The sequence below is a fragment of the Sinocyclocheilus rhinocerous genome, unplaced genomic scaffold (genome assembly GCF_001515625.1).
Source record: "Sinocyclocheilus rhinocerous isolate Xijiao unplaced genomic scaffold, SAMN03320098_v1.1 scaffold603, whole genome shotgun sequence".
NCBI classification, from domain to species: domain Eukaryota; kingdom Metazoa; phylum Chordata; class Actinopteri; order Cypriniformes; family Cyprinidae; genus Sinocyclocheilus; species Sinocyclocheilus rhinocerous.
The window spans coordinates 2,174,598-2,201,962 of NW_015656630.1; the positions used below are offsets into that span (position 1 = coordinate 2,174,598).

The following is a 27,365-nucleotide window of genomic DNA, read 5'->3' on the forward strand; positions in this document are numbered from 1 at the left end:
GCGTGCTTCTGACGCAGCTGAAATCAACCGCACACTCACACAGCTAATGAAAACATCAACCCTAGAAATAAACAACCGTAACATTGAGATTATGCCGCTGAATACAGTGAACCCCAGTTGAAACGCATACACGAGAACGCTTGTTTCATTTAAACTTGTTCTCGTGGCCTTAACTATCGGCGTGTCCTCAGAGCGATTACATGCTCTAGAGTCTAGACTACGTGTTGCTCCAGCTGTATGAACACAGATGCGTAAATGCTGCTGCAAATATGCTTAATATTTAGCTCCTGCAAACGATGCAAAACTGCTAACATTTTTTTTGTTTGTTTTTCAATTAGCAGACCAGGTAATATACACAGCGATATGGATTAAAACAACATTCACTTATCTTAGATGTGGATTTCAGATGTTCTAAAACACGCTGCAACAGTTGATTTGCGAAGCAGCGATGCTTAATTTGCTCCTGAGCAAGCTGAAAAGCTGCTGAATAATACTGAATAGAGCTTATATAGGAATGCCGCGATAGGTGTCGTATTCCTATAGGTAGATGTGATCAGCTGAGAATCAGCTGATGCAAGCTTGACTCACGTGACCTGCCAGAACTAACGCTAACGCTTAATTTATGAGTGTACATAAATGAAAGGTTAAATGTACCATTTCTACATCACTATAGCACCACCACAGGTATTAGCAAAAATAAACAGGTTTCCCAAACACTCTCTCCATCTGCTATTGGTTGGCCAAATAGATAGCCCCACCCCCAAACCCAAGTCATTGGTTGAGCTAATGATCGCACAACTCATGGTTTAACATGTTTCTCAGGAATTAACCTAAAAGGTTTTTTTCAGAAGAGTCGGATTTGAGCATGTTGCTAAACTAACTAATACTCTACAGTGTCATTTTAGTATTATTTATATACTATTAAGGGATTTATTAATATTAATTTAAATTAAATTAATTTTATATTTTCGTATTTTATTCAAATGTTTTCTTTGTTTTCTTTGTTTTGTTATTTGCTTTCAGCATTTATTTATTTATATGGTTCATTGTTTTTTGTGTGTTTTTGATTGTTTGTTTGTTTTTTGTTTTTTTGTTTTTTTGTCAGTTAGGGTTAGGGTCAGGGTTAGGAACTTTAACCCTGAACTTTTTTACGTTTTTGTTTTATATTTTTCATTTAATTGTATTTTTTTTATATTTACATGGTTTTATATTATAAGCTTTTTAATTTTTTATTACTGAAAACTGTTTTTAATATTTTAAGTTTTAGTTAACCCATAGATACTCTAATAAGCCTACAGAATATATAGGACACAAATATTATCTCTCTCAGATTATGTATAATGCATCTAAGATAATTTTTCTACTTAGTCACAATGCATTGAGGAATTGCCTTCTTTGTGAATTATGCATGTTATACTGATATATAATTTGGTTAAAATGAGGTATCTTAGGACACAGCAGTCACATCTGAAATGTACCTATGATGCCTTAAAATGCTTTCTTTTTAGGCGGCTCATTAGGTTTTGGAACACAGCTTATATTTTGCACGGACTAATCAACCTTTCACTTCCATTATCTCAGTCTGCTTCACCTTAAATCTCAATGTCACCTCAAAACTGTTCTCACATCAGCAAAAATGTCTGCAAATGGTAGTTCGAACTAAGTTAACTGATCAGTAGACCAAGACAGATGCCTGTAATTCCCCACAAACAGTATCATATTGAACTTCCTCTGAGGAACATGTTCTGGAACATCATCTGAGGAATGAGTCCCGTTCTATAGTCCACCAATAGTGAGTGATTTCTTCAGCATGACTGAAATCAAGTCCATTTGTTTCACCTCTTGTTTAGGTTGTTCAATCATCATAATGGTATTACTGACAGCAGAATTCACTGCTTGGATTCAGCGGGAGGTCTTTCCCACTGAAACAAAAGTTTAGGACTCACAACTGAGTCGATAAATCATCCACACACAAACTAGCCCAACCGGGACATCCTTCATTGTTTTTAGTGTATGTGTGTGGGTGCTGTTGCGTGTTTGGTGTAGTGTGTATCACGCACGGCTGATATTTGTTCACCTACAAGTTGTTAAGCACTGTACTGAAGGTCTCGGCCTCTTGATCTGAGCTTTTTTCCAGCATAAATAATGCAGGTGTGTTGAATTATTCACTGATGTCCAGAATTCTCAAAATGGCATGCTGGGATTTTGTTACCTTTATGGCTTTTTTGTCACCCTTTCTCTTTCCTTTCCTTCCTATTTCTCCTCCTACACATCCAGACTCGTGTAATGCATCCCTGGAGGATGCTGCTTAGTCGCTGTCACTCAAAACTTTGCCATGATTTCAACCAAGGCCTGAAAAAGCTCAAACATTCAACCAACGATGGGTTTAAAGTGAAAGGCCTTCAGCAAGTCTCCACATGGAGGGCCACTTCTTGAATTCATAGCCACTTCTTTTCTTTTTGATGATAATTTGGGTTTATTTATTTTTTCCAGAACTAAACCAAATCTTCATTTTGTATCATCATGAATGTGTACAAGCGATCGGATGTCATGAGGAAATGTAACTGGCGATTTCCTTCGTGTAGCTCAAATGGTAGAGAATGGTGCTAGAAACGTCAAGATCATGGGTTCGATTCCCAAGAAAAGCAAGAGCGCTTTGGATTGGCTTTGGATAAAAAAGATGTGTCTGCCAAATGCATCAATGTAAGGCTACATCCACACGAAGCCAGAGCTTTCCCTATCCGATCTTTTTTTTTTCCCTCGTCTCAAGAAATATCTGCGTCCACACGAAACCGACACAAAGCGATGTAGTATACATGCCAGACCAGTATGTAGCGCTGTAATTCTGCCACAGAGATACACTAAAAACAGAGAAGAAGACTTGGACTATGCCTATTCATAAACCTTGAACGCAGTATACAAACGAACATGGAACAATACATTTATTAATCTGTGTTAATGTTAGTTAACCAAAACGCCGGATCCGTCTGGACGAAACGCCTATACGATACAAAATTTATGCGTATACAGCTAAACGCGTTTCCGTGTGGACGGGGATTAAATTTCACATAAAATTGTATGATTTGATTCTTAAGCAGTAAGATCCTCCCCTAAACCTAACCTTCAGTGGGAAAGAGATAGTTAGATTGTACAAATTCAAATGAGCTAGCCACCAATTCGCCAAAATGAAAAATAGTTATGAATTGCCATGAGAGTGTGTTGGTTCAAGACATTTAAATAATGGTTCGGATCACATTGCATGGGTAAAACAGTTTGTTTACAACCGAAGACAGATCAGACTTTTAGATCAATTTGATTCCTGTGACCAGAGTTTGGGGGGAATATTAGTTTATTTTTCCAACTGTCTTTCTTTTTTTCTAGTTTTTGGTAGGCAAGTAGAACCAATGGATGTATTTATGCCTTCAGAGCACTAACAAATGATTTATAGTTCACTGTGAGGTGAATTTCACGATAGCATTTTGGATTCTGCTCAGAGGGGGAAGCTGAAAGATTTGTAAAGTTTCCTTTCCTTTTCATTTCTTTCCTCTTAGACTTTTTACACACACTTGGGTTCAAGTCTCATCGTTCGTCCCATCTTTGAACTAAGCCAATCAAATTTCAAAGAGTGCGCACTTGCCTCCTGATTGCAACAATTATCAGAAAGACCCCTAACCCCACCTGAGTTTGACTGTCTGTAAAACTCATAGAAACACATGGCAAATGTATAGAAATACACCTTGTTGCCAGTTGCTTTGTCATTTGGCTCTTGTTTTCAGAGGAAAGTGTTATTTGAAACATTTAGGAGCCATTTTCAGCTTCAGTCTATAGTATTGCGTTTTGTTATTGTGTTGTATACAATAATTGAGCATTGTAAGCACTCAGCTTTAATGGTATATAAATGGATAGCTTTGTTTGAGTGGATGCTTCTGGTGCACATACATGTCAGAAGATGGGCAGAATTAGGACGGTTTGTTTGTTCAGTCATTCTGTGGGCACGGACAGCTTGTTGTGTCTGGCTAATTGGGAGTCTGTAGCAGAAAGCTCTTCGGTCTGATCAATAGCCATTCACCAAGCAATAACATAACAGAGGATTGTGGCTCTACTCGTCTGAGACAGACCGACACGGATTCCACAAAACAATCCAAATCTTTTCTTGTGCTCATAGGACTGTCAATCTTAGTTTTACAAAAGCAGGTTTTCACGAATACTGTACACTTGGTGTACCATAAATAAAAAAGAAAAGCAATAGATGCACAAATCCTATTTTTGTGGTATTCTTCAAATCATTCAACAGTGTTATAATTTTGACATAATCTGTTGGTTTTCAATTAATTGTTTAAAAAAATATTTCAATTGCAATGTAATTTCAATTACAAAAAATAGCTTAATGTAACGATTCAGTCCACTTAAGGCAAGTGTAGTGAAGAACCCAAGTGCAGTTTATTTACAGGTGAAATCCAAACATAATCCGAGACTTGACTTGACATGAACAGACTTGACTAGAACAGACTTGACGAGGCATAAACAGACTAGACTCACCAACAGCGGGTTACAACATCAATACACGACGACAGACAATGGCAACATGAAGGCTACTTATAGCAGACAAGGAGGGTCACATGACATGAACAAACCAATGGGGAACAAGATACATGACTAAGACAACTAATCAGAACATGACACAATGAACAAGAGAACCAATAGCATGAATACATGAGGGCAAGGGAAGCATGACACAAACAGGGACCATGATTAAACTCCAAAATAAAAGACATGAAAACATGAACAAGAAACACAACCCAAAACACCACATTACACTTAATTACAGTAATTGCACAATTTATATATATATATATATATATATATATATATATACATACAGCTGTGTACTATATGCTTAATTTATTTTGTAATTCCCCATAGCAATAAATGCAATATTTTGATACATATAACAATCTTCAAAAAACAAAAAAAGGTAAATAAATAAAAATTAACTGCAAGTTATTTTTTACTTTTCAAATAAAATTTTTATTTTTATTTGAAAAATTATGAGAAATTGTATATTAGGGATATACGTTAAATTTGTTCATATTTTTTCTGTTATTGTTATCTGTGGGAAAAGTAATATTCATTAAACTTCTTACAGAAATAAACTCTTTAAAAATAATCGCTTTCTACATGTTGAGAAGAAGTATTTTATATATATTTTTTTTCATTTTGTCAATTTTTAGGCACGTTGTAATTTTGTCATTCATCCAAGTTACTGTAGGAAAAAAATAATCACACAAATATTTTTTATAAGTATGTAAATAATTATAAAACAACATTCCACACACACTATTAAGCCCATTCTGTTATATTTTTATTTGTTTATTAATTTTGTTCATTTTTTAGATTTGTTCCATTTATTGTTCATTTTCAGTTTAAAGAAATCAAGAAATCGTTTCAAAATGCAATCAAATGTAAAAAAAATAAATAAATAAATAATCCTATGTTTTATATATTTATATTTATATTATATTTATATATATATATCAAGGTAAACAGAACACAACAACATAAATGTATTTCAGATATCATTAAGGTTCAATAATTTAATGTACATTTTAGAAATTAGTCTGATTCAAAGGAGAATCAGAAGGCTGAATCCTGACTGACAAGAGGAGGAGTCAGGGATGGAGGTGGGTATTTAGCTATTGAGCAATGCAGAAGCTGGTGATAATACTGAAGGACCTTATATATGGGTGCTGTGATAGGTGTCACATCCCTATAGGTAATATATATATACTATATGTAGTCTGTCCTCCTGAGATTGATGAACCTTTAGCAAATTAAAAGGAGTTTTGAACCCCATTTCGTAACGTACTGGTGGAAAGTGCTGTGCTGTATATAGATGCTGACAGAGAGTGTGACATATAGTATGAGTGTAACAGGAATTTGTAAATCTACTGTTCTTTTGTTCATTTTTTAGATTTGTTCCATTTATTGTTCATTTTCAGTTTAAAGAAATCAAGAAATCGTTTCAAAATGCAATCAAATGTAAAAAAAATAAATAAATAAATAATCCTATGTTTTATATATTTATATTTATATTATATTTATATATATATATATATATAGATGACTGACAATTAGCATACAGTTTGGATTGGCGGTATGGTTCTGCTCTGGGCAAGAACTCCCTGCGCATCCATGCAGCCTAGCATGGATGAGAGCAGGGAGAGCAGCAATAATCCCCCCAAGGTAAACAGAACACAACAACATAAATGTATTTCAGATATCATTAAGGTTCAATAATTTAATGTACATTTTAGAAATTAGTCTGATTCAAAGGAGAATCAGAAGGCTGAATCCTGACTGACAAGAGGAGGAGTCAGGGATGGAGGTGGGTATTTAGCTATTGAGCAATGCGAAACTGGTGATAATACTGAAGGACCTTATATATGAGTGCTGTGATAGGTGTCGCATCCTTATAGGTAGACGTGGATCAGCTGGGAGTCAGCTGATGCGAGCTTGACTAACGTGACCTGCCAGAACTAACGCTACGAGTGTGACATATAGTATGAGTGTAACAGGAATTTGTAAATCTACTGTTCTGCAACAACTTTTTAGGTGGTGAGTTGTGTATGCTGGAGTCACTGGCGTATTTACCTGTGTAGCTGAATATTATCGCCAGTGTATTATGTAACTCTGTAGTCCATAGTGGATGGTATTAGCAAATGGCAAGCGCTCTTGACTGGGTTTCCATTTAAAGTGGCTCATTGTTGTGAATCAGACAGATACGAATGAGATTTCCACAACAGGAGGATGCTAGTTTGACACAGTTTACACCCTCTTGAACCTGGCCTGTTCTAATCGAATGTTTTCTCCTCCTGTCCTTCTCTTTCTCTCCCTCTGAACCTGTCTGTCCTTCCCTGTCTTCCTTTCTTCCTTCCTTCCTTCCTTCCCTCCATCCTCTCCATCCTTCCCGTCCCCATCACGCTATTCGATTCCAGTGGCGGCCACGAAAAACAAAGTGAGAGGTGAGTTGGCTCCTCCATCTTCCCTGCTGCTTGATAAATGGGGAGACACCGTTCCCAATAAGCTGAGCTGAGATAGCTGCCTTATCACTGCTATGAGCCAAGCAGGCAGTACCACCGTCCTGTTCCTTTCCACACGGCCATTATTTTTGCTATTTACTGCCCCTCTCTTTACTGCCCCTGCTTTACCTCCTATGCCATCATTTCTTCTCTGTCATCTTTTTCAACTAACAGAAAAGCTGCTGAACTTCAGTGCTGCACAGAGCTTAGCCGCATGCAGTCACTTGTAGCATGGCTAACCTTAGTGTGAAATAGCTCTAAAACATAATGACCATTTGTTTATATCACTCCGCTTGTCAGTTTTTATGTCAGACAGACTGTCAGTCTGTGTATTTTTCAGTCACTCTCTCTCTCAGTAGGTGGCGATAAGTTGCCTCTGAAGTGAGTCACTGAATTGCTCAGTCACAACACTGATTCATTTATATTAGCGAGTCATTGAATCATTCATTCAACACATTCATTCAAAAATGTCGAATCATTCAGTCCATTCAGTCCACTGTCTGAATAAAAATATTTCCCTGATGTATCCAAACATATTTCTTGCTTCTTTTTTATATTTTATTTATTAAGTATATTACATTTTTACGTTTAAAAGCACAACCAATAATTGTGAATTTTATAGTAACTACATATTATAGAAGTAGCTGGTGTCAAATAAAATAGTCCAGAAAAATTCTTCAGTGAAGAAACCAACAACAATGTGTCAATTTTAAGGATGGACCTCCAAACCCGTGTTTGCATTGTGTCAAAGTCCAAGGCATTTTTATCTTCGATGTTTACTGTTTGCGGAGTATTAAACTAACTCTGTGGTTTATGGCTGTATTCGTTTGGCTTTATTGTGACAGTGTGTCCTTCAGGCCACGGCTGTATAATTTCACGGTTGTTGTTTACCACATAGTTAGACATTAAATTTAAAAGATACTTTGACTAAGTGGTTCAGTGAGAAGCAGTGAAATATTTACAACGGGAAGTTCACAGAGGTTATGTGTGACTTGGTATGCCATAGGGAAATGAGATTTCTTTGATTACCCACAAATACTTGTGCACAAAATACACACAGAGTCAATCAGTTCAAACAAATATATTCAACTCCACGATAACCAGCTGATGAATTATTCACTGTTGCATTTGAAGTATTCATTGTTGCAAAAACAGATTTAACAGTGAAAAAGCTGTGGGGACAATAAAAAAGGGGCAAAATTACACCAATGTATTGTTTTGTAATCCACACCGCTATACTGTTTTGAAAGAGGGAAACCATATGTCCTCTTTATCCCGGACATGTCTTAATTTCTAAATTGCCTAAAATGTAAAGGTTTTGGCTTTGTTTTCATATTGTCATGCCCTTCACAGGATTGGTTGATTAATTGGCCAACATACTTTTATAGAAATACAGTATGTTCGATAGATTTTACTGTGGTTTAATAATGTCTTTTTCTGGAAAAAAAATGACAGTAAACAAAAACCCCATAATACAGTTTTGAAGGTTGTGAGTTGTGAACATTACATGATCTAAGACTTCATATGGTGCATGCCATTGTAAAGATTATCCAAAGTCTATCCAATGCTATCTCACGATCAATTCATATGTATTTTACAAGGTGGCTAATTTGTATGAATTCATAAGACCTCACTTGTACAATTTTGTACGATTTGTCTAGACCCCAGTGACGGGTAGGTTTAGGGGTGGGTTTAGGGGTAGGTCATTCATATGGCCAATATGGCCATATTGGGGAACTCGTAAAATACGCACGATTTAGCAAAAAATCGTACAAATTCGTAATTAGCCGAATTAGTCACCTCATAAAATATGTACGAATTGCCATGAGATCGGATTGGTCTATCCCTCACAGACTTATTTTCATCCCTGTTAAATTCAATATGGCATCTAACCTGACTAAGGTCTATCAAAAATCCCGGACATTTTAGGCAATTTAGAAATCCCAGCCAGGACACGTCTGGGAAAAAGAGGACGTATGGTCACCCTGTTTGAGAACAGCTTTGCTATGTTTAGTTACTTACTCTCCCAACACTGTGCAAAAATGAAAATCTTGCCTGTGCAATAGATCTGAATGTGACATTTGTTAGCTCTCCCAAAGGTCTGCCTCATTTTTTGAGGAAGAAAAATTATCACTGCAAATATTTGGAGTCTGGTAGATGAAATTAGGCCTATGTGTACAGAATGAGTGAGACGCTATCAGCGACTGACTCCTCTAAACCACCTGCTCTCCTCATGAATAATGCACAAGACTACATACTATACACACACTCACCTCAGATGGCAATTTTACCTGTGCACCATCTGCCTGCAGCAGCACGGCATGGTATCGGCTTGTGTGTTCGCGTTCGGTGAGTAACAGAGTTGTTTTTGTTGACGGCACTTTCATAGGAACTGTTCCCTTTTGTCGCAGTAAATTACGGCATTAAAAAGAGAGGAAAAAACCGACTTGCTACAATTAAGAAACTGTGATTGGGATGTTTGTTTACAATGGCAGGAGCAGCTGCACACTGGTCTAATTGTGCAAATGGAAGTGGAACCGCTGAGGCCAGTTCATTTGTTGTTTGCTAATTGATTAGATTTCTCTAAATCAGAAATTGCAGTGCATCTTCAAAACTTTTCATCCGCGGTGTGTGTGGGGGGGGGTTGTCCATGTTTTCTGCGTTTAATCGCTTTGATTCACACGATGTGCACAGCAAGCTCATTAGACTCTTTGCAATTAGTGCTATGACTGGTTGAAAGTGATGTGTGCAATTTAATAAGTTAAATGCTTTCTCTGTTCCCAACTTAATATGCAGAAACAACTATTACAAACCATCCCAATATAGCAACATTTTCTATCTGGACTATCTTTTTGGTTGACCCAGTGCAGATGGGGCTAGTTTTGGGAAAGCTGACACTAGTTTACAACTCACCGTTAACATGGAATTTATTTTTGTTAATGCATGTTCTTGGTATTATTGTGAGCACAATATTCTTTTACATTTTGTATGTTGGATTATGAAAGACATTTATAATGGTACAAAATATTTTTGTTTCAGATAAATGTTTGAACATAAAAAAGTATCAGGATTAAGCAGCACAGCTTAGTTTTTAACATTGATTATAATAAATGTTTCTTGAGCAGCAAATCAGCATATTATAATGATTTATGAAGGCTCATGTGACCTTTACTGACCTTTACGATTGTTGCTTGTCATATACAATGTGGCCCCTGGCAGACTGTGTGATATGAGCCTTCATGTATTGCTGTGCATCTAGTTGTTGATTGGTTCTTTATTAGACGGCAGCCGCAGGACCAGTCACACTGCAGGACTGTGACCTACAACTTTCCCAGAAATCCACAGGAGTCCGAGATTAGATGAAAGCAATTAATGGTCCGTAGGTGAACATGACACACTAAGCAGTCCAAGACTGGCCTGCAATGAAAAATCTTTTACGATCCCCAAAATTTGTCTTAGACAGTGGCATTCGCACAGTGTTCTTCTAGATTTAGCAAACTGAAGACCATAATCATGACAAGGCCGTTCACAACACTTCCCAAAATGTCAAAACAAACAGACACAAGGGCATTTTTAAGAGCAGCAATCTGGTTTAACACTGTCAGGGTGTATTGAAATCAGTTGGGCTGTACTATTCACTTCTAATCGGTGTCGTTCATCCTCTTCTGCTTAGTGTCCCAAAGCTCTAATTAACTCCTCAAACATTATTCTCAGCCCTAGGGAAAGACTGTGAGTGCTGAATGAAAAGAATATCAAAGATAAGCACCTCCATTTTCACTAGTGCCCCTACTGATTCCCATTGGGACACCCACCCACGGTGATGAGAACTCCGCGTATTAATCTTACCTTGACTCACAAGAGTGTAGCTGTAACCACAGAAGTCCCCTAACGGTGCGTTTCAGGCATTTCCAAACACCAAAGCATTGAGTTCTGGCTGTTTTGTCACTGTAAAACACTGTCAGCACATCTTAAAAATGAATTTTGTGTTTTGGTAAACTGGTCTGGGATTGCGATGTCAGCACCTGGCAAGGCTCGCCAAATTGGCACCTGTTTATGCACTTCATTTCTGGCACACAGCATCCTGGGAACATACACTTGGCATCGTACCCGAATAGATGTGCTTTTTTTTTGGACTGGCTCTGCCTGGTAAACCTCAAACCTGAATTAGTCTGTTTGATTTGGTCTGGCAAATGATGAGGTTGAATCCAAGAGAGATGTCTAATTGAGACCGTAGATTAAACCAAACTTTCAGGCATTGACAGAATTGGTCCACACATATGTCAGGATTTGTAGCGTTCTATTTGTGTCGTATCAAACCAGAGGTTATGCCAGAGTAATTCGCCCTATTTAGTTCTTTCTCCATCAACAACAGTTCATATTGGACTGATTCCGCCTACCAAGAGTCAGATCTTGAAGCGAAATATTTTGTGGGCAAAAAAGGTTGTCGTCAAAAATGTAATGACCTATACAAAGAAGTCAATTTCAAACCAAGCAGCTTTCTATTAGTCAACATTGCAAATTTGCACAACCAACTAGAACATGAACAAAATCTTCATGTGAAACTGTTTCACCCTTATGTTAGACTGCTGATTGTATGGATTCCTGTTGAAATGACTGGATTTCGCCTGTGAAATTATACCAAGTAACTGATCAAGAATCGTACCACACTTTCACTGTTATACAGCAGCTAGTCCCACCCCTTGAATCTGATTGGTCAATTGTGACCCTGGACCACAAAACCAGTCATAAGGGTCCATTTTTTTAAATTGAGATTTTTACATCTGAGATTTTTACATGTATCATCTGAAAGCTGAATAAATAAGCTTTCTATTGATGTATGATTTGTTAGGATAGGACAATGTTTGGTTGAGATACAACCATTTGAAAATCTGCAATCTGAGGTTGCAAAAAAATCTAAATATTGAGAAAATCTCCTTTAAATTTGTCCAAATGAAGTTCTTTGCAATGCATTTTACTGATTTTTGGCATAAAAGAAAAATCGATCATTTTGACCCATTCAATGTATTGTTGGCTGTAAATATACCCGTGCAACATGACAGGTTTTGTGGTCCAGGATCACAATTATCATACCAAGAGTGTTGATGGACAGTCCAACAGCACTCAGACATTAAACAGTTTATCGTTCCGTGTTTCTGTGTTTGTGGCATTCCAGACCAGAGTATGTGAGTGGTACAGAGTTGTGTGATTTGTTTAAATGTTTAAATGAGCAAAAAGTCTCGCAGTGGCTGATTTGTGCTGAAAAATATGGGCCGCTTGTCTTCTGTCAGCGTGGTCAAGGCTAAAAGTCAAGGGCATGACTACCTCCAGGCTGGCCTCAGCATCTCAGCGAGCTAAAGCATACTTGCTAAAGGTCATCTTGTTACTGTTCTCCACGGAGATACGTGGGTTTGAAGAGGCAAGACAGATCACTCATGCAGCTGATTCATGTTTTGCATCATCTCAAATGTTGTGAGAGCCTCTAAACATTAGCAGATTGAGGGTGAGAACGAGCTGTGAAATGTCAGTTGTGTGGCTTAAATTACATTTTATAATATGTCTGTTAGAAGTGAGAAGCGAGGTGTTGTCTATTGTTTTAATAGATGTAGACTTTGTACTTGTAAAGTCTTCAAGTTTAAAGGAGTAAGTAAAAAAGACATGACATAATTTTAAGTGAACTATTCCTTTAAGATTTCACACAATTAGTATGTTAATTGATATTAAAATAAGGAAAATCTTGGAAATTAGTCGTATGTCAGTTCCTTTACGTCACATAAGACTTTTTCTCTTTGTTTTCTACCTCTCAGTGGGAGAGTTATTGAGGACGTTTAGGAGAGGCTGGAGCTAATTTTATATTTTGCTCATTGAGTTTAGAGACAGGGAGGGACATACATACAGGAAGGAGAAACAGAGGGGAAGAGGAGAACATGAGGCATACATACAGAGAGAGAGAGAGAGAGAGAGAGCTCAAACAGCATTAGACAGGCATGATCCCAGGCGAGATCCGTTTCAAACAAACGCCTCTGACCAGAGAGAAGGGCTCACCTCACCGCTCTATTAAGTCGACACATGAGCGTGCTGGAGTTGATCAAATCATCGCAACACACAAAGTGTCCCAAGAGCTGGATCACTTATCAGAAACAACAAGATACAGTAGATGCAAAAACTGCCCTCTTTGAATAACCTTTTAGTTCTCCCACAGAGAAATGAATACAGAGACCATTTATTATTTCAGTTTCAACATCAATTTGCTCAATAAAAATCACAACCAATCAGACAATTTAATGTCAAGTAGTGTGTAATATGTTTATTATTTTACCTCATTGCTATGATTTTACACTCAATGTCAGTTGATGTTTTAACCCATACTTCTGCAATGTGATGTATTGAGTAAAACTTAATATTTACTGTACAGTAAGATCAGGAATGTGCACTACAAAGTAAATGGATTCATGTACATTTAAAATGAACTAGTTTTAAATCTTAACTTAATTAACTGTTTCTTCTAAATAATGCAAAGAGGTCAAATGAATCCTAAAATGATCAGATAAATCCATAACTTTACTTCATAATAAGTGAATTGCTAGTTCATTGTTTAATATGTGTACTTCAATCAGGTGAACGGAGGAAATGAAGAAGTTTTTTTTTATTTTTATTTTTTTATTATATGTCTGCTTAATTTTTGGTTTGACCTTTCAAATATGTACTGTATGAATTTCTATGTAGCATTGCGCATTATGCAAGAAACAGCGTTATTTTTCATTCGTTTATTAATTTTTCTTCAAGTTCGTGCTACCTCAGAGTTGAACTTTTGAACTGTTCTTCAGCTAAGCATATTTTCTCCATTTTGAAACTTTTTTTTCCCTGTATGTTTTAAAGTATTATGTTTTTAGCATTGTGGGTAGTTTCAGGTGTCTCACAGCAGTTGTTTGTTATTCATAAGCACTCTTAGCTGGAAATATGCAAAATAAGAGGCATTTCTGAATAGCTGGAAGCACATCTCGAAAATACTCTTTGCATTAATGGTAAAACCTATCCAAAACTTAACATATTTCCAGTGCAGAGCGAGTAGGACAGACTCTTTTGAACAACAGCATGAATTGTCCATGGAGGACTTTAAAGAGCCTGTCTAAGGCCTTCGATTTTAGTTCCTCCTAAAACTGCTGTACACAGTTTATTACATTACTATTTATTAATTTATTTATTTACTGTCCAGACTTCCCTAAGATGCTGCTGACATACACACTCATAATGATCATTACCAGACTCATAATTAGCTTATTTTTTTTCTTTCTTTCTTTCTGAATGGTGACACCTCAGGGATCATCTTCTGCATTCACATAGTTTAGGCCGTCCTGGGATTTCTTAAGTTGACACATTTCGTTAATCTTAATTATTTGTTATCAAGCATATGTGTAAAAATAGAACCAGATTTGCACCTACAGTTTTGGAGCAGTTTCCCATGACTGATTTCCCATGGATCTTGACCCTTTCTCCTGATTATAGAGAGAAGAGTGATGAGGGATGGGGATGAGAAAATGAGGCAGGAGAAGATCAAGGAAGCAGAGAGAGAACTAGAGACAGGGGCTGGCAGGCCATGCTTCATGCAAAACACAGATGAATAATGTATCCTGCCTACCTGGAGTAATACAGATCCATTTCTCTGTCTCTTTCTTCCTCCGCCTGTAATGCTGTGGTCTGTAGGAGACCTTAATCAGGTAGTAAATGACCTGCTCTATACTGTCTCATATGACCCCTGAGCCAGAGAAGTGAACCATGGGGTCATGTTTTGACTGGTTAGCATGCCGTAACTATACTATTTAAACTCAGATCAGATTATATAGTTAGCCATTCAAAATCCATGTGCATTATGACCTGATGGAACATACAACACATATATTGCTAATATTTCATTGTCATTTACTAAACTCTTAAAATTCAGTTTGAGCCCTTTTGAATTTAAAGGGATAGTTCACCCAAAAGTGAAAATTCTGTCATCATTTACTCATCCTCAAGTTGTTCCAAACCTGTTTGAATTTCTTTCTTCTGTTTAACACAAAAGAGAATTTTTTTTTTTTTATTAAATATGTAAAACAAATGTATATGTCATTGCTGAAACTGTTGAGCAGATGTTATTTACTACACTCAAAAATAAAAGGTTTTTTTTATTGGCATTGATGGCTCCATGAAGAACCTTCCAATCCACAAAAGGTTCTTTATAGTGGAAAAAAAATGTTCTTTAGATTATTAAAAAATTTTCACAGTAAGAAAAATATGATTCTGTTCACAGAAAAGTTTTGTAGTATATTCCAAACCCCCTTTTTGTAACAATTATTTTTAAGATTTTGGCTTGATATCGACATCAGCCATCACAAAATCCATATTGGTCCACCACCAGTTTCAAATATTGGAGTTCCATTTTACTAAACTCTCAAAATGCAAAAAGTCCTTATGAATTTATGGGAATTTAAGGTTCATTTACAGAATCCAGATGTCACACTGACACAGAACTACAAACAGAACTGAACTCTGCTCCTGCACGAAAGTGCCAAACCGTTTTGGCAAATATTTGGTCAAAACTGTAGCAAAATTACCCATATCTCATGTTTTCAGATTTTATCATCTGTTATCTGCAAGTTTGTTGCAAATAAATCATTTTGAGTTGCATCATTAGCATAACAGTGCTAAACTACAGCACAATATTTTCTGCTTATAATAATCAAGACTGTGGAATATGCAACTGTTTCTGTCTCACTAAAACAAGGAAATTAAATAAATCCCAAATCGACACCTCCTCAGTGTTTGTGTGTGTATGTAATATGACCGCCAGAGGCACGGAAAAGAAATAAGCACCACAGCTGGCCGACGTGCTCTTCTGTCAGGAAGCCTGTGGAGAGGCCCTTATTGAATTTCTTTCTTCTGTTTAACACAAAAGAGAATATTTTTAAAGAATGTGGATAATCAAACAGTTGATGGCAACTTTTGACTTAAAATGAACCATGGTCACTATGATCTGCTGATTTTTTAATAATAATAATAATTTTTTTTATAATTATTATTATTATTATTATTATTATTTAAACCGGACCTCATTCACTTTGAAACGAAGTATGGCTCTTCTTGTGCTGGGTACATTTCTCACGGCGTTGTCCATCAGCGGAGGCTCTTATGTGCCTTGCGAGCCGTGCAAGGAAATTAAATAAATCCCAAATCGACGCCTCCTCAGTGTTTGTGTGTGTATGTAATATGACCGCCAGAGGCACGGAAAAGAAATAAGCACCACAGCTGGCCGACGTGCTCTTCTGTCAGGAAGCCTGTGGAGAGGCCCTTAGCAGCTCTCCCTCTCTGTCTCTCTCACTCACTCCTTCTTGTCCTCCTGGTTCTCTTATGAAAGCTACACCATATCTGGACAGGCTCTCAAATCAGACTAATTGTGACACGCTGCAATTAGCAGCGAACAGAAAAAGATGCTAAATTGAGTCGAATTGAACCAGATACCCGTCGATCTCTATTTCTCTCATCAGCCACTAATCTGTGCTCGCCGTGTCCTAATCATGTACTAAATCACATCTTTCGCATTTTAATCCATGACTTCTGTGGTTGTTTGGTTGCTATTTTCATCATTTTTCTTTGAGTTAGGACTTAAAAATGACTTCACACTAAAAACTTGCCTGGTTAGGACACAGCGTTTCTCTTCCATCGTGTCTTCGTCCTTCTCCTTTGCCTATTACACCACATTCGAACATTTTTCATCTCTCCTGATGTCCCATTGTCTGGCAGCGGTGGCGCTGGAGATGTTGATCTCTGATCTGTGAGTCATCACTTTTTCACTTTAAATAAATACAGATTATTCATCTATCATGTCCTCTCCAGGGTTGTCTTTATATATGTGTGTGTGTGTGTGTGTGTACAGTTTTTCATTAGCTCCCCTCCCTGCACAAGGTGATCTGTTATTGCCTGTCTAACCCTGGGGTGCCGTGATGGATGTCAGTTTGTGAATTATTTCTCACTGAACTAAACCTTTATTCAGTCTTCTGCTCGGATCGTAGTAAGCAAGGGCTCACGAGTGACCCATATCTGTTGTTTGTAGGTGCTTAAGGGACGTCCTTTTTTGTTTCTGTTTTCAATAGTGTAGCGATGTATAAAGTGCATTCACGCAGAAGTCACTTTAAAGCCAAACAGGTTCCAGTTGCTCAACATGGCAACATTTAAAGGGATAGTTCACCCAAAAAGGAAAATTCTGTTATTAATTACTCACCATCATGTTGTTTCAAACTGTAAGACCCTTGGAACACAATTTAAGATATTTTTGATGAAATCCGAGAGCTTTTTGACCCTGCATAGACAGCAACGCAACTGACACATTCAAGGCCCAGAAAAGTAGTAAGGACATTGTCATGTCATACCAGTGATTCAACCGTTTTTTTTTTTTTTTTTTGAAGCTATGAGTACTTTTGTTAACGCATGTCGAAGACTGACACGGACAAGATGAAATTGATGAATAAAGTCATTATTTGTTTTCTTTGCGCACAAAAGTATTCTCGTAGCTTCATAAAATTAAGGTTGAACCACTGATGTCTCATGGACTATTTTAACAATGTCCTTACTACCTTTCTGGGCCTTGAACATGGTAGTTGCACTGCTGTTTATGCAGGGTCAGAAAGCTCTCAGATTTCATCAAAAATATCTTATGGGTCTGGAAACGACATAAGGGTGAGTAATTAATTTATGGGATTTTCATTTTTGGGTGAACTATCCCTTTAATGAGTTTGAATTTGTGTATCATTTTATTGTTTGTTTACCTTTAAAAGGCCATTGGGGCGCCATGATTTTTTTAATTTCTAAGTTTTTTAATTAATATTAATATTAATTAACTATATTATTATTATTATTATTGTTGTAATATTATATAATAAGAATATTTCTGGGAATTTTTGGGGGAAAAAATCACTTTGACTTTTAAGAGAAAATGAACAATTTTATGTAGCAAATTGACTCAGGGGGGCAGTTCAAAAACAATGCACAGTACCTTAACAGCATTGTGCTGACTTTGCAGGCTAAAACAAAAACTTTAGTTTTATTCTGATGAGTCATCAATTCCTTTAACACCTCCAGGTAGAACTCCTGCCAAAAAAGTTGCTTATTGTCATCTGGTTGCTTTTGAAAACAGACCTAAATCTTTATTCACAGATCTTTGAAGGCATTGAGTTTAGCAGTTGCCTGTTCTCCTCTCCTCATGTGTTTCTGACTCAATTATGATTTAGTGTTGAATGATGTCAGTAACTTTCTTCATCTTCTGTACTTTTCACCCACGTTTAGATGTAAATAGCTCTCTTCCACTTTGCCTTTCTGGAACAACTCTTCCAAAAACCAAACCACATGATCTGGGCTTCAGCAAAACGCATTATAGCCAGAGGTTGCGTTACAAATAGTCATTATCTGTCACTTTGACTGACTGGGTTGTATATTTTCCATCATTGGGTCTGGAAACGACATAAGGGTGAGTAATTAATTTATGGGATTTTCATTTTTGGGTGAACTATCCCTTTAATGAGTTTGAATTTGTGTATCATTTTATTGTTTGTTTACCTTTAAAAGGCCATTGGGGCGCCATGATTTTTTTAATTTCTAAGTTTTTTAATTAATATTAATATTAATTAACTATATTATTATTATTATTATTGTTGTAATATTATATAATAAGAATATTTCTGGGAATTTTTGGGGGAAAAAATCACTTTGACTTTTAAGAGAAAATGAACAATTTTATGTAGCAAATTGACTCAGGGGGGCAGTTCAAAAACAATGCACAGTACCTTAACAGCATTGTGCTGACTTTGCAGGCTAAAACAAAAACTTTAGTTTTATTCTGATGAGTCATCAATTCCTTTAACACCTCCAGGTAGAACTCCTGCCAAAAAAGTTGCTTATTGTCATCTGGTTGCTTTTGAAAACAGACCTAAATCTTTATTCACAGATCTTTGAAGGCATTGAGTTTAGCAGTTGCCTGTTCTCCTCTCCTCATGTGTTTCTGACTCAATTATGATTTAGTGTTGAATGATGTCAGTAACTTTCTTCATCTTCTGTACTTTTCACCCACGTTTAGATGTAAATAGCTCTCTTCCACTTTGCCTTTCTGGAACAACTCTTCCACGAACCAAACCACATGATCTGGGCTTCAGCAAAACGCATTATAGCCAGAGGTTGCGTTACAAATAGTCATTATCTGTCACTTTGACTGACTGGGTTGTATATTTTCCATCATGCTCTATTTTTAACTGTCAGTAAAACATGCTTGGTGTTTTTTTTACGTGGCATTAATATTACAAGAACTTCTGTGAAAGAGTTCTTTTACTCTTCCCAGGTGCTGCTGTGTTTTGGCTTTTTTGTCGTTTTCTTCATTCTTTCTATTGATGGATTCATGTAGAGCGCTCATGCTAAAGGTTGAACGCTCCATATGTTGCTGTGGTTGTGCCTGTCTCTCACACACTTTCTGTCTGTCTCTTCCAGGAGCTCAAGGCCAGTTCCCTATCGTCCAGAACATGACTGTGACAGAAGGAGGAATAGCCAACTTGACCTGCCGTGTGGAACACAATGACAACACTTCCCTCCAGTGGTCAAACCCTGCACAACAGACGCTCTTCTTTGGGGACAAGAAAGGTGAGTGATCGCCACTAAACTCATATCTTTGTCTTGTGTGTTATTAGGTGGGTGGTGGACCTCAGCTGAATGAGCTTTTAATAGAGGAACTTTAAGGGATTGTGCTTTTTTACTACTGCTTAGATAGGTTGCGGTGACAGATTGCTGACAGCTAGTATATAAACTGTGTGAACTCTGTTCCAAAACCTAGTGAGCTCTGTTTAAAGCATTTCAAATCATCATAGGTGCACAAAGTCTGTTTGAAAGAGCTTTCATATCAGGAACAAACCAATAATGCCTTAAAATTATGTATTTAACTTAATTATGCTACCTCTGATGCCTTGTTTTCAGTCTAATTATATTTTAAGGCAAATAAATCCAAGATGGTGGACAAGTTCAGTGAAAAACAAAATCCAAGATGGCAGATAAGCTGAGTGGGGGGGAAAAAATAATCCAATATGGTAGACAAGCTCAGTAAAAGTATAAATTCAACATGGCGGATACGTATGAAAATGGTGACAAATGCTCTTTTGTCGGTTTGATTGCTTCTATTGTCCTCATTTGTAATTCACTTTGGATAAAAGCGTCTGCTAAATGACTAAATGTACTGTAATGTAATGGAAAATCTCAGTAAAAAACTAAATCCAAGATCGTGGATGAGCTGAGGAAAAACAATAAATCCAATATGGTGGACAAGCTCAGTGAAAATGTAAATCTAAAATGGTAGATAAGCTCAATAAAAAAAAAATCCAATTAATTGAAGATGATGGAAAAGCTGAGTGAAAAAAGTTTAATATGGTGGTGAGCTGATTTAAAACATAAATGCAACATGGTGGATATATTAAGTGGCAAAAAATAAATAAATAAATCCATGATGGTGAAAAATAAATTAAAGATGGCAAACAAATCAAGAGAAATTACATTTATAAATTGTAATTCATCCAATACTGAAAAGTATCAATAAAAATAGTGCAAAATAATTCGAAATTTGAAAGGGCCTTGTATATTTATGATTATTACAGTATTTAAATATTATTCTCACGCTTTCTCTCACTTCTTTCTCGTTTCATGACTGTTAGCCCGGCTAATAATGAATGTTCGCACAATTTACACTAACGTTTTCTAAAGGTTAGGTAAATGTCAAGATAAAACATGCTCAAAGTAATATTTATAGAACATTCTTATCAAATTTAAATTGAATATGCATTCTCATCTCATTCTCATTGTTGAAAGAAAAGATTCTCGAGACATCGTTATGATGTTATTGATATGTGCTGAATGTTTACATACTTGGAATATTACAAATAAACATTCAAAGAATGTTATACTTTGAGTAACAAAGGTTCGAGGAAAGTTGTACTATCTTTTTAAACACTGTCATAACAATGACAAGAAAACTGAACATTTTAACGTGTTCGAAATATTCCAAATCACTGTTTTCAGAACATACATTTGTTAGCTGGGAGGGTCTTGCCTATGGAGGCTATGTAGGCCATAAGCAATGAGAAAACTTACTAGGTTTTGGACAAAAGTTTCAGAATCACATTTTTATGTACAAAGATTTATAGCTGTATCTCATTACCTGAGATAAAGAGTGGAATACATCATCTGATTTTTCTTCCATGCCGAGCTGGATGTTGCAAAATGGCTTTGTGTTCACCTGTTGTATGATTTGTTGGCTATAAATTTCTGTAGAGAATCAATATTGGTCTGGGCAAAGCTTTATAAGACGCACTTTTACCCGTAAACACCCTTAATCAAGAGCAGACGCAAAATCAACAACTAGACAATCTCCCAGACTCCCACACACACAATCATGAGAGCGCATACACGCACATACACCAGAAAGTGGGACAGCGGCTTGATTAATGTTGTGGAATACTAACAGATTACATTTGATAAATGAGGTATGGGAGGTGAGCCATTTAAAGGACTCTCCACTGCAGCGTTAAAGATATCTACTGTTCCCAGATCTGATCAATACGGAGCAGGAACGTTATCACAGGCTCAGCAAATGCCCCGTTCATTATGTCAGCAGAGCTTTTCGCGTGGAAGTAATCATGGGATGTATTCGATACACCTGGCGGATTGGATTTTATAATGATATTGTGGCTCTCCATATCTGAGAATTCCCCAGGTCGTTTGTACGGAGATAATAAATGTCCTTTGATTTATAAAAGATCCATGTGTCAAAGATAGCTTAGTGTTTTCTGGCCCACACAGACTGATACGTGAATGGCGTGATCAAAGAATACATGGAAGTAGAATAACAATTAACTTTGAGTGGCTGATTTATGCATTCAGGTGATGACTTTGTGCTCAGAGGCAGCTGACTTACATAGAGCCGCTTTATGCTGCCTTCTCCCAAACTGTCAGAAACATGAAATCCCAATGAGTGATTTAGAATGTTCTCTCCAACTTAGAAACATTTATTTTTGACTTGATAGTTCTTTGTCTTGAACAATTTTATCACCCAGAGAGGAAAATTCTGTCATCATTTAATCTGCCTCATGTCTGTCTTTCTTCTGTGGAAGACAAACTGATTTGTTTGACGTCTTCAGAAGTTTCCGGCGACAAGTAGTTTTACATCCACAATGAAAGTACAAATTCTGTGCAACTTGACATAATCACAATCAAAATAAGCTCAAGATCTGTGTTTTCAATGTCTCAGAGATTGTTTAACATTTGAAAATTCAGACAGCCATAAAAATTATTATTCTAATGTTATGGTTGTAAATAATAATATAATATAATATAATATAATATAATATAATATAATATAATATAGATTGTGTTCTATTGTTCCCAGATGTTTGTTCATTGATTCAGGTGTGTCGGATTAATTCCCTCGTTAAGTTCCCTTCTTAAGCTCTGTTCTGTTTAGTTTCCCTCATGCGGTATTGAATGTCATCTTTCCCCGCTATGTGTGTGTTCCTGGTTCCCTTGATGTCATTAAAGTCTCTTTGTTCGAAGTATGCTCCACGTCTCCTCGTTCCTCGTTCCTCGCTCCGCGCTCCTTCACAGTAGCGAACATGACAGAATACCGGAACAAAACAGAAAGTAAGCGGCGCCCCTTCTCCCGATTTTGTTTTCGTTTTTTGAATAGTCTTTTGTTTTCCTGTTTGTTTCTCCACGTGCCATGGAAACCGCCGCACGCTTCATTGCCCTAGCCCGTAGGGATCTCCCCTTCGTCGAGTATGCCTGGGAGATCTGCGGGATCGCCGCGGCGACGGCATTAGATGACGCCACCATCAACTCTCTGCTCTGGCACGGGGCCAACTACCATCGCCCCGTGGACCTCCCAGACACCAAGGGACTAAGCTGGAGGGAAGGGATCCTCCGGTGTCTGGAGAGTGTCCGGTGCCAGCCGTTCCGGAGTCAGGCCCACCAGCGGTTCCATTGTCATCAACAGCTGCACGATCCTTAACCCCAATTCAAGGGAGGAATTTAAGGAGGCAGCAACTGTCGGCTCCAGCCCTTGAGTCCACTCCAGTGTCGGCTTCAGCCCCTGAGCCAGCTCCAGTGTCGGCTTCAGCCCCTGAGCCAGCTCCAGTGTCTGCTCCAGCCCCGGAGCCAGCTCCAGTGTTGGCTCCAGCCCCTGAGTTCGCTCCAGTGTCTGCTCCAGTCCCCGAGTTTAGCCCAGATAGAACTCCAATCCCCGAGTTTAGCCCAGAGAGGGCTCCAGTCCCCGAGTCTAGCCCTGAGAGAGCTCCAATCCTTGAGTTTAGCCCAAAGAGGGCTCCAGTCCCTGAGTTTAGCCCAGAGAGGGTTCCAGTCCCCAAGTTTAGCCCAGAGAGGGCTCCTGTCCCCGAGTCTAGCCACCTTAGGGGTTGATATTTTCTCCAAGTATTTTGGGGGGGGGTTATAGGGCTCCGGGCCGATCCACCATGGCCTCCTGAACTGTCTGCTCCGCCATGGCCCCCTGAGCTCCCTACTCCGCCATGGCCTCCTAGTCTGCCTGCTCCGCCATGGCGCCCTGAACTGCCTTATCCGCCATGGGTCCCGGAACGGGTACCGCTCTGGAGGCCTGCCGTCCCGTGTCTGTCCTGAGGGGCCTCCAGAGCGCCCACCGCCCCCTCCCCGTTGGATGTTGTGGGGGGATGCCTTCTGGGAGGGGGGAGTAATGTCAGTCCTGTGTTCCGTGTCTTTTGTTTTCCTCCCCCACGTGACCCAGTTTTCCCTCATGTGCAATTATGTTATTGCTCCCAGGTGTTTCTCGTCATCCCCTCGTCATGTCATGTGTATTTAAAGTGTTTCCTGTTCTGAGTTTCCTGTCCGGTATTCAATGTCATCTTTCCCCGCTACGTGTGTGTTCCTGGTTCCCTTGATGTCATTAAAGTCTCTTTGTTCGAAGTATGCTCCACGTCTCCTCGTTCCTCGCTCCGCGCTCCCTCACAGTAGCGAACGTGACAATAATATTATTTTATATTTGTATAAATATTTTTTTCTTAAACACGATTGTTTTACAGTCAAATAGTCATATTTCTTTTTTTTCTTTTTTTGTTTTAGTAGTAGTAGCGGTACAAGTAGTAGAAGTAATATAAAGTAATAATATTTTAAATTTTTAATAATTAGTATTAGTATTATTAAACACTAGCTTTTTTATTTACAGTCAAATATTACAATAGTCATATTTAACTATTTTATATTTTTAATTAGTGGTAGTAATAAAATAATAAGTATTATTATTATTATTATTATTACTACTACTACATTGATATATAATTACACATTTTTATCCAAATTATGCATCCCTCATACAAGCACAGCAAACCTGGAAGATTAATAAATATATATTCAGAATTTTTCACAAAAATCTCAGCTACATTTTCCCTCAAATCTTACAGCCCTAATCACAGCCAATCAGAACATACTTTGTGTTTATGCAGCTATGTGGAGCAGGATTTTACCCAATACGATTTCCCAGGGGGCGGGGCATTTGAATACCAGAATTAAGTGACTCTTCTGGTTTCAATAGAATCAAAATTTGTGACATAATGATTTTTTTCAGTTTGCCCATCAGTTTTTTTTTTATATACAGGTGTATCTCAATAAATTAGAATGTCGTGGAAAAGTTCATTTATTTCAGTAATTCAACTCAAATTGTGAAACTCGTGTATTAAATAAATTCAATGCACACAGACTGAAGTAGTTAACACACAATGGAAGTAAACAGGACCATCATTCCATAGCATTTAGAACCAGACATGTAAAGCTCATGTTTTTGTTAAAACACACATGAATTATTGTAATTATTTGAGCTGTAAAATAGTCTGTTTTCTACACGTCTGTATGCTTTCATTAGCTGTCGTAATACCACACTCATTATTAACGCTAGAATATTTTGTGTCGCAGATGATGACAGTGTATTCGTCAGCTCTGTAAATTAACTCCTCACCTAGGCCCAGCACTCATCCACACCTGCCTGTTATTCTGCATCAGTCTATAGTTAATTTGTGCAGATATGCTGTGCCAACACAGCGTTTCCCACAATTACATCCTCCTGAAGCTGGTTCTGTAGGAGGAACTTTGATTGGCCGAGCAGCACCTGCGAGGACGTCCATGTGTGTTTTTATGCATGCAGGAGAGTAGGGTTGTTTGGATATGCTGTGTTGACTGCAGTGAAGTGTATAGACCAAGTTGCTCAACCGCAAGAAAGTGCCAGAGCAATGGCTTAATTATTAACACTACGAGCCTCAGATCTGACTGAAAACTTTCACATTTGGGAAACAGTGTAATAAGAAACACATCAGGAGTGGAGAAGAGGAAGCGATAACGGGGGGTTGTGAAATCCGCCTGCTAGGGATGGCGTCTGATTTGATTTAGAGCTTGGTGCAATCTAGCTGAACCAGGAGGAAATGTCTCTAGTTTGTGCCAGGAGCTGGTTGAATAGTTTATCCTTGCAAGCTGTCAGTCTATCTGATCTCAGTCCTGACAGAAAACATCAATCACTCAGTTACTCACAAATTTAATTGTCTACGCCATATAGATCAAACTACCAGTCTATTGTGTTTCAGTTTTGGCTCTACTCAGCAAAAAATGATTCTTAGTTCTAGAAACTAAATGCCTGTTCATACCAAGATGAATGTTCGGGGCGAAAGTTTCATAAACATTTTAATTTGAATAAATGACTGACAATGTATATGTTCACATGCGGCTATGCAAAGGAATTTTTTGAAGAGGTTGGGGGGGGAGAATTAAACTGTGATTTTTTATTTTATTTTTAAATTTTTTAAATCCCTCAGAAATTTCGCAAACAAAGAAATGCAAAGTAGCACATTAAATCAAACATGAAATTATGAAGTACAAAAACTGAAAAAATATAACCCTCTTGCCTAATTTTGCTCCAAAACATATAAACATATATAAAAACATTCATTTCAACATTATATTACTTTCCACATCCATTCTAATGCAAAGCATTCTGGAAACTAAAAAAGTCCCCTGACCAGTTTTAGTTAATGGCAATAAAAATTATTTATGTAGTCCCAACACAAATAAATTAAGTTACCATTTACTGTATTTAACAAATTTAAGTAGATTGTTTTCTTTTAGTTAGCTTATTTTAATTGAACAAGCCAGGGGGGTAAAAAACTGTTGTTTTTGGTTTTTTAAAGTGTGAGGTCAGGATGAATTTGTTCCAAATGAGCAGTTAGTTGATTGCTGTACTTGTCATATTATATGTACCACGTTTTGAGGTTTGTATGATGATTTAAGGGTTTCATGAGTGTTTTTTACTTTTGAGTGTTTATGTGATTTTATGTGAGGCAGTGTTGTGGCATTTTATTTTTAGCCTAAGACAGCAACCACTTTTATCTCCATGCAGATTTTTATAGAAAACGTGATTGAAGCACATAAGATTGAGCAATATAAAATGGTGTAAACAAACTGAACAATTTGCATAGAGCTCTTTTTAAAACTTATTGTATTACTTAATTAAAAGCCCACTCTATTATGTAGAGTAGAGTATTGTGAGAGAGAGATGGACTGAGCGAGTGTGATTACCTGCATCTGATACAGCATTCATTCTTCAGATCAATCTCATATTCACAATAAAACATTAGTTTTATTAGTTGTACTTTGTCGTACTATCTTTCATCTGTTAAGGGTAATTTCCGATGACAGCGCCGCTTACTGCATTTGTTAACTGCGTCTTACAAGCTGTTGTTGAAAGTTAAAAGAACTTCCTTGTTTACAACCCTGTTTCAGTCTCTTTCAATATAAAAGTCTTAAATGCTGACTCGTAAAACAGTCACTTGTCGCCATCTAATAGCGGAACAATGTCACAAAAATCACCATCACGAACACACACACTGTTTCCCAATACTAAATACCACTATGTATATAAAATATTATTTATTGAATGATAAACAACAACAACAGCCATCATAAAAGCCATGCTCTAATATGCAGCATTAAAGTTACATAAAATATAACGTGATGAGATTTTGCCTTCAGCCGAAACAATTTGCTGTGGAACAAATAATAGATTAATGAAACCAAAAGACTGCCCGTCAGATTTACCCAAAACGAATTATATCTCACGTTTAACCACTATAGAGACATCAGAGCCAGTGGCAAATTCCAGAAGATATGGCCGAGATGAGGCTGTTCTCGGCGGGGTCCTGAGCCCTGAACGGCCCGCGCAGC

General features: G+C 37.5%; 1 protein-coding gene across 3 annotated transcripts in view; it reads left to right on the forward strand.

Annotated features, from left to right (window-relative positions):
- The window catches only part of LOC107720667 (cell adhesion molecule 2-like), a 437,719-nt gene that overhangs the window by 341,952 nt on the left and 68,402 nt on the right, over nt 1–27,365 (forward strand). For 2 of the 3 annotated variants that reach the window (XM_016528445.1, XM_016528446.1), the window contains one exon: nt 19,587–19,736. In XM_016528445.1, the coding sequence (XP_016383931.1) occupies nt 19,587–19,736 (150 nt within the window). Of the gene's footprint in view, nt 1–6,995; nt 7,023–19,586; nt 19,737–27,365 lie in introns of all 3 variants that reach the window. The other variant, XM_016528444.1, reaches the window with a different exon arrangement.